Below are 8,864 nucleotides of genomic sequence, written 5' to 3'. Positions count from 1 at the left end.
GTTCGGCGGTTCGAATCCCTAGTAACACAGGTCCTCCTGCGTGACCGGGGGGGTCGGACTAGATGACCTCCAAGGTCCCTTTCCAGCTCTGTTACTGAACTGGAAACCGAAGCAGGAACCACGCAGAGACACAAGAGGCTCCTGCCTGGAAAAGGGCTGTTCTGCGGCCTTCCCAGGAGGGGTTGGACCAACCTGCCACCTGCGGGGGGGACAGGCAGACAGTTAACTAGGTCCACGGATGAAGAATCAGAGCCGGGAGAGCGGGGCCTCCTCCGTCTCACCCACCTGCTTTTGTCAACCGCAGCGCCGGGAAGACCGCTAGAAAACACCCCCCCCCCACCCCCCACACTTCCTTCGCTTTTCCTCCAAAAAAAATAACAGGCCTCTCGGGACCGCGGGCTGACCCACAGCGACCAGCCGAAGGCGACGGGAAGCCTTTTCCAAACTGGGCCCCCGCTAGGTTCAAACTCGGCCGGCCGGGCGAGAGAGGGCGGGCACCCGGGAGAAGAGGGCAGCCCTGAGCCGTCTCCGGCACCGGGGGCGCGCGCCCGCCTCTCCCGCGCAGCCTCCCGCGCCACCTTTAAAGCCTGTCTGGGGCGGGAGCGAGCGCCGAGCGTTGCGCCGGGGCGGCGCCCACTCCCCGGGCCAATGGCGCGCCTCCTCTATTTAAATAGACGAGCCGTGTCAATCATTCGCCTCTCCGTCAGCCTCCTTTCAATCGCCATATTGGGCAGGGGGGCCGGAGAAGGCGCCCTCCCTCCTTCTTTCCTCAGGGCTCCTTCCTAGCCGCGGGAGCGCCGGAGAAGCTTCTTCCGCCCGCCGCCCGGAGCAAAAAAAAACCAAAAAAAAAAAAAAAAAAAAAAAAGCAGGTCCTCCTCCTCTTCTTCCTCCTCCTCCTCCTCTCCGCCGGGGCTCGGGCGTCTGGCCGGCGCTTTATCTCTCGTCGTCTTCGGCGGCTCCCGTCGGGACCTGCGGAGAGCGCTCCGGCAGCAGCGGCCGCTCCTCAGTGGCCCCGCGCGGCTGGGATTATTTTTTTTTTTTGTGTGTTATTTTTTTTTTTTGTGTGTGTGTTTTTCGGAACCGCGCTCGGTGCGCCGTCGCCGGGCGTCCCCGACGCCGCCCGCCTCTCCCTCCTCCCCCGACCCCGGCTTATGCGAGGCTCCGGCCGGCAGAGTTGCTGCGCGCTGTCCGCCCGGGAAGCGCTTCCTCGCCTGGGTCCGGCGGAAAGGCCGCCCGCCGTCGCCGTCGCCGTCTTCTCCTCCTCCTCCTCCTCCTCGAGCGGGACGCCGAACCCCTCACCCGCCGCCGCCTTAGCGCCGTGGCCGGCTTCGCGGCGGGCCATGTCGAAAGTGCGTGTCTCGAATGGGAGCCCGACCCTGGAGCGGATGGAAGGCCGGCCGGCGGACGCCCCCAAACCTTCGGCTTGCCGCTGCCTCTTCGGCCCCGTCGACCGGCAGGAGCTGGCGCGCGAGTGGCAGGACCAGAGCCGCCACTTGGAAGAAACCAGCCGGAGGCGGTGGAACTTCGATTTTCGGCGCGGGCAGCCCCTGGAGGGCCGCTTCGAGTGGCAGGCGCTGGACAAGGCGGCGCTGCCCGATTTCTACAGCCGCCCTCCGCGGCTCGGCGGGGCCCGGCCCAAGGCTGACGGCCGAGAACGGCGCCTGGAGCTCAACGGAGACCGCTCGCCGCTCGGGGGGCTTCGCTTCTCTCAGGCACCGGCAGAGCAGGAGCCCGAACCGGAGCCCCAACAGCAGCAGGACGGGGCCGCGTTAACCCTGAGCTCCGGCCCGAGGAAACGACCTGCCGCGGATGGTAATAAACCTTCCTTGGCTCCCTTGGAAGGAGCTGCTTGGCCACACGAAGGCTCCGTTCAGGGAGAAAATATATATATATATATATATTATTTTATTTTATTTTCCCGGTTTTCTGATCCTTCTCCGGCCATCTGAAGGACGGATCGCCTTTTGCTCTTTTGATGCCCGAGCCCGGGCGTTGCTTGGAAGCGAATCCCTCGGTCAATTTGGGGCTTTTTTTGCCCCCCCCCATCCAAGCCCGGCGGGACTCGACCGGCGAGAGCTCTTTTTTCTTCCTCTCGGAGCAGCTGCCCTGGGATCGACCTTCCTGCAAGGAGCCAAACGGGGCCCCGTCGATTTCCCAGAGACTTTTCGCCCCGAGAAGCTTTGGGAAGGGGTGGTGGATGGAGGTGGAGATATTAACTGGGCTGTAGCTTTCACAAACCAGATCTTGATCTTTATTTTTGCCAGGTTTTTATTTATTTCTTTTGCAAGGTTTTATTTCTTTATATTTTATTTATTATTATTTTTTTTTTAACCAATAACTCGGCAAACGCATCCAACAATATTTTCCTCCTATTTTTCCCCACAACAACAACAACCCTGTGAGGAGGCCTGGCTTGGCTGTGGGGTCTTTTTAACTGACTGGTTTTTCTCTCAAAAATAGGCCTGGTGTAAGATATTCCTCATAAGAGGCTCCTCTTAACAATTCTGATATTCTTATCCTTAATCTGGAGGGCACTGTGTATATTTTATGCCAATGGCAGATGGTTCAAGAATTCCCTTCCAAAGTGATGCTATTTTCCTGCCCTTCTTTAGTGCGTAACTTGATTGCCGGTATCAATCTTTTTAATATCCTCCTTCCCCATTTTTTTCCCCCCTTCCTGAATCCTCCCTTCATAGATTCCTCTCCTCCAAGCAAAAGAGCCAACACAACTGAAGAAATTTCTGAAGATCCTTCTGAAGATCCACCCATGGCCAGCTCAGAGGAACAAACGCCCAAGAAGAAGACATCCAGTCCAAAGCGGTGTCAGACATAAATTGGTTGTTGCAGAGGTGAGTTTTCTTGTTTTAGAAGGAAATGCTTCATTATTTTGTATTACTTTTGTATCCATTCAGTTTGTTTGGCAAATTGGGTCGTGCAATATCATTGGCTGAGGTATGGAGTTTTGTGTGATCTTTATAAGCAAGCTGTCAAATTCAGGCTTACTCTACTGAGTAAAGAAGTGGCTTTTAGAAGAAAATGAGCGTTGATTCTACTATAGATGATAAGCTTGTGTTTGCTGACTTAAAAACTCTCCTTGAACACTATGGATTTTATTTCTGAATGCATTTCCCTAGGATATAATGCAGTATAGTTTTTAATAAAGTGGCAACATGGACTTATTTTTTTAAATTTTCTTTATTTTTTAATCTGTCTTTAAAAGAAATGAAAATACTAAAGTCCATGCACAAGAAAGGCTTTTAAAAATATTTTTTTCCTCTTAACTGCTGTGCATTGTAAACAACTGGTATGTCATTTGAAATGTCCAGCCTCTCTGTTCTACCTAGAGATATAAAGCTTTTGTGGAGCGCGGTGGAAATGAACAGCAAACAACATATTTGGACTATATTCTTAGTGGCAGTTAAGGGACTAGCTCAAAGGCGCGCAGAATCTGTTAATTAAGGACAGGCGTTCTGGATAGATTTTTACATAGCAGGAATGGTGTAAGAATATTGGCAGATCTGATTTCCAAATTAATAAAATTTGGAAATTAACTTTCAGTTTGGAAGTAGATATTCCGGATGCCGTTGGGATGAGGGAGGACACGTGTTCAACTTAACTACTACTAACTGTTTACTTGAACATTTGAAAGGGAAATGAAAGCTTTTGGGTGGACCAATCATAGGGGAGAGAGAGAGAGAGAGAGAGAAAGAGAGAGAGAGAGGGAGGGAGCACCAAGTGAGGTTGGTATCTGTCTCTTGAACACCTCCCAGAAAATAACAGGGTAGCACAAAATTTAGCCTTTTCTCACTACATCTAAGCAGTTTCCTATTTGTGGTTAATTCTGTCGGCTTTCAGTCTGAAATCTGGTTGGGGCAGATTAACCGAATCCCTCCTTAGTCAAGAAGTACATTATGAAATCTTCCTTGGTGGGGTTGTCTTGCTTTTGTCTGATGAGATTATAAAATCTCTTATGAAACAGAGAAAAAAACCAACAACAACCAAAAAGATTGGCTGTTGGCAGAATGCAGCATATTTAGAAGTGCAGCAGGCTAGGTTTAGCTAATGCTAATTTTGGTTAGACTTGTGGCTCAAAATTGTTGAGTAAACTCAGTCATTTGGATTATTGTATTTTGTGTGTGTGTGAGTGTGTGTTTATTTGGGAAACAAACCAAGCCAGTTGTGTGTGTATGTAGTAATGAAAACGGTAGAATCTGCAGGTTTTCCGAAAAGCCTAAAAAAAATTCTGTTTAACTAGAAAACAGGATTCTATAAAAAGTTGGCATAATAGAAACCAGACTTGACTGACTGGTGGGGCTGATTCAAATGCGGCCTGTCAGTGGATGATTAGAGCCAGTTTGGTCTAGTGGTGAGAGCACCAGGCCTAGAAACCGGGAGATTACAAGTTCTAGTCCTGCTTTAGGCATGAAAACTGGCTGGGTGACTTTGGGTCAATCTACTCTGTCTCAGTCCAACCCACCTCACAAGGGTGTTGTAAGGAAAATAAGGATATAATGTACATAAATAATAAATTTAAAAAGTGTAACCGTAGACCCACAAAATGTTTTGACAGCAGGTTTTATTTATTTTGTATATTTGCATATATATATATATATATATATATATATATATATATATATATATATATATATATATATATGATGTTAAAATGGCCATGGTGGGATGAAATCTCTATTCATCGCTTTCAGGCCTGTCAGAAATTTTATGTTGTTTCTTCTGTGACTTATGGTAGACTGGGATAGCACTATTTCGGCCTTTTTAGACCTCTTCAGCCAGACACACCCATATTTTGTGACTCCTCCCTGTAAAGGTCAAATATTTATTTCTTTTGATTCATAGGTATAAATGTGCGATATTTTTGCAATCAGAGTTTTTTTCCTATGTTGAAAGATGTTAAAATGGCCATGGTGGGATGAAATCTCTATTCATCGATGAATAGAGATTTCATCCCACCATGGCCATTTTAACATCTTTCAACATAGGAAAAAAACCCTGATTGCAAAAATATCGCATATATATATATATATATATATATATATTGCTGATAAAGAAATAAAGGGAGACTAGTATAGATCTATATGGTTTGTCATGAATGCGACTGCTTGAGGGCTCCTGGATTGGAGCTGAATGGCGAAAGGGATGCAGTGTGCTCCCTCCCACATGCTGGGGTAGACCAGGTGTCTCAATAGAAATACACACATATATGCTTGTGAACTGCCTAGAGTTACTTAGATGAGCCGGATGTTGCAGAAATTTGATAAATAAAAATAAAATATCGAACTTAGAGACTGCCTATCTCACTCCCACAATAATGCTCTAAAAACAACAAAGCAAAGGAATTGGATCCCTCGGCAATTGATACCTTTTTTCTTCCTTCATTTCAGAATTAAGAATATTTGTTTCCTTGTATTCGGAGGAGGCAAATGAAGCCAAGAAGATCCAGCGCTCGCATTCATATATGCACCTGTACATGTATGAATAAATGAATGAAAGAAAGAAAACATATCACTGATTCTCCATCGGATGGGGGAATTCCTTAAAGCACTGAAAAGAAACAACCAACAATGAAATAACACTAAACCAGGCTGTCTTAAAAGAGCCTGCCTCTTAAAGCAATGGATGTAGCATTCTGCAATTAGGTTTTCCTCATTTGCTTCTTTGTACTACCTGTGTAAATAGTTTTTACATTATGTAGCACATAAACCTTTCTCCCCTCTTTGGGTGGCGGGGAGAAGAGTTTTGGGAGGGATTTTGTTTTGTTTTGTGAAGGGGTGGAGCTAATAAAAGGTGATGGGTTTAAAATCTGCTTCCAAACCCTAGAAAGAAGCAGATATGTTTATTAAAGGAACATTGTCCCCCTTTTTTTTGTGTGTGTGTGTGTGAGAAAGTCCAAGGTAATAAAAGAAATTGGCATTTAATCATAGTTTTCCAGCAGGTTAATGAATCAGCTGGTGAAATTTATGTGTCAAGGACACAATCTGGGAAATGTTTGCCTGTGATGACCTCGCTGGAAGAGAGAGGAGTTTTGGGGAAGTACCCAATTTCTAAGGTGGTGTGAGATGCTTTGAGATCACACAGGGCAAAGTTTTGTGTAGGAGGTCCAGTTCTCTCTCTGGAACTGTAAAAGAGGAACTCTTTTAAGGGGCATTTTCTCATAGGGTTTTTTGTTTTTTTGGGGGCCTCCTTATTTTTTAAAAGTCCTGCCCAACAACATACACAGCATAGAGGAGAAATTAATAAATTCTTGACTTCCAAACTCTTATTTGCTCACTTTTCTGGCCCTTCATTAAGTGGGTAAATGAAAAGGAAACAGTATTTTTTTTTTTTTACATTTTCTGGGTGGGGTTTTTGTTTTTTGAAAAAAAAAAGTTTTGAAATGTACCTGTGTACATAAATGTAAAAACACTGAGAAATTATACTAACTTATTTATGTTAAAAAAGATTTTTTTTTAATCTAGAAGATATTTTCCCAGAAAAGCCAAAGTGGCGCGTGGTTTTTGTGCATTTGTAAATGCTCTATTTGGTAGGGGATTTTTTGTTGTTGTTAGCCTCTGCGGGGAGTTTGTTTTGTTAATTAATATGGCTGTGCTTAAATGATTGCAGACTGAGCCACTTCAATTTTTTTTCTTTTGTAATACGCAAAAAAAAAAAACCCAGTTGCCATGTGATACTGTTTTACATCAAGCAATCAATAAAGAGAACTGCCATCTATAAACAAATAAATTATCTTGTGTGTGTTTTATAAAACCTGGGAACTATTTGACAGATACAGATGAACAGAGTTGGAAGGGACCTTGTAGGTCATCTAGTCCAACCCCCCGTCCAGACAGGAGACCCTGCCTACACCGTTTCTGACAGATGGCAGTCCAGTCTCTTCTTGAAAGCCTCCAGTGATGAAGCTCCCACAACTTCTGAAGGCAACTTCTGTTCCATTGGTTTGATTGTTCTCACCGCTGGAAAATTTCTCCTTAATTTGTTTTCCAAATAAAGGTAGTCCTTGATTTTTGACCACAATTGGAGCCCAAATTTTCCACGGCTAAGCAACAAAGTTGAGATTTTGACCTATTTTACAACATTTTTTTTTGCCACAGTGGCAAGAATCGCTGCAACTAAATTTAAATAACATGGTTGCTATTAAGTCAGTGTTTCTCAACCTTGGAAGCTTGAAGATGGGTGGACTTTAACTCCCAGAATCCTCCAGCCAGCAGCGCTGGCTGGGGGATTCTGGGAGTTGAAGTCCACCCATCTTCAAGCTTCCAAGGTTGAAAAACACTGTATTAAGTGATTCTAGCTTCCCCATTGACTTTGCTTGTCAAAAGGTCGCAAAAGGGGATTGCCTGACCCCTGGGACACTGCGTCATAAATACGAGTCAGTTGCCGGGCCTCTGAATTATGATCATATGACCATGGAGATATTGCAGGGTTTAAACAAAACTCTAGATGTGAACTTCCTTGCTTCCTTGCTATATATTCCTTCCTTCCTTCCTTGCCAGTTTGATGTAGTGGTTTTGAGGCACCAGGCTAGAAACCAGGAGACAGAATTGTAGTCCCACCTTAGGCCCAAAATCCGGCTGGGTGACTTCGGGCCACTCACTTTCTCTCAGCCCAACCCATCTCACAGAGTTGTTGTTGTGGGGAAAATAGGAGGAAGGAGGAGCATTAGGTCTATTTGCCACCTAGATTTGTTTCCAAAAACAACAAAGGGATAGAAATAAATACTGAAAATCCACGTTCTGAGGAGAAACGGTCTTGCTTTCCTCCTCATGTCCTCGTAACTAAATTTGGGGTGGTAGTAGTTGTGTGAATAAACTCATAATTCATTACAGAGATCTAACAATATTCTGGAAAGTCGGATCAGAAAGAAACCACAAGGTTCTTCAAAGGGGCTAATAGCTGCCGATACAAATGAAAAACGGTCATAAGTCACTTTTTTCCCGTTGTAACTTTGAACAGTCACTAAACGAACTGTTGTAGGTCGAGGACTACCTGTATGGCCTCTGTAAGGAGCGTAAGGGCTGCTCCTTGCGTGCAGAAATGAAGTAGGTAATAAAGCACTGTCGTCATTGTTGACTGACATTGGCAGCTCATGCAAAATTGGGACATTGTTAATGCAATAGTGGCGACCCAGCCTGAGGGATCTCCAAAACCAGGCGCCATTCTGATGTGCTGGATTTCAAATTCCATAATGCACAGCCACAGTCGGTATGCCCAGGCTAATGAAGACTTGTAGAATACAAAGAGGTGCAGTGGTGGGTTTAAATTTTTTTTACTACTGGTTCTGTGGGCGTGGCTTGGTGGGTGTGGCATGGCTTGGTGGGCGTGGCTCGGTGGGTGTGGCAGAAGGATACTGTAAAATCTCCATTCCCACCCCACTCCAAGGGAAGGAAACTGTAAAATCTCCATTCCCACCCCTCTCCAGGGGAAGGATACTGCAAAATCCCCATTTCCTCCTGATCAGCTGGGACTCAGGAGGCAGAGAATAGATGGGGGCGGGGCCAGTTAGAGGTGGTATGTACCTGTTCTCCAAACTACTCAAAATTTCCGCTACCGGTTCTCCAGAACTAGTCAGAACCTGCTGTAACCCACCTCTGAAGAGGTGTCTAACCAATTCCATGGGAAGTTTGGTGCCTAACCAACAAGCAAATAAGTTAACTCCTTGTTAACCTTTTTGGTGTGGGGCCGGAGTGGGAAGAGAGATTTTACAGAGATGTTGTAAATTAAAAACAAAACAGATTTTGTAGTAGTAATAGCAGCTAGTCCCCAAATGATGACCATTAGGGGGTTGTATTAAAAAAAACCACTGAGGACTGCACCTTTAAAAGTTGTTGAAATTGTATCAGCTACTA

General features: G+C 45.5%; 1 protein-coding gene across 1 annotated transcript; it reads left to right on the top strand.

The window, feature by feature from the left end:
* Positions 1-712: 712 nt before the first annotated feature.
* Positions 713-6,741, top strand: CDKN1B (cyclin dependent kinase inhibitor 1B). Its single transcript, XM_070947591.1, has 3 exons — positions 713-1,812; positions 2,697-2,849; positions 5,403-6,741. The coding sequence occupies exons 1-2, from the start codon at positions 1,152-1,154 to the stop codon at positions 2,831-2,833; spliced, it is 798 nt and encodes a 265-aa protein (XP_070803692.1). The 5' UTR covers positions 713-1,151; the 3' UTR covers positions 2,834-2,849; positions 5,403-6,741.
* Positions 6,742-8,864: the final 2,123 nt, after the last annotated feature.

Source organism: Pituophis catenifer, unplaced genomic scaffold (genome assembly GCF_029215685.1).
Source record: "Pituophis catenifer annectens isolate HBS135680 unplaced genomic scaffold, rPitCat1.0.hap2 SCAF_7, whole genome shotgun sequence".
NCBI classification, from domain to species: Eukaryota; Metazoa; Chordata; class Lepidosauria; order Squamata; family Colubridae; genus Pituophis; species Pituophis catenifer.
This window is presented reverse-complemented; position numbering and strand designations above follow the sequence as displayed.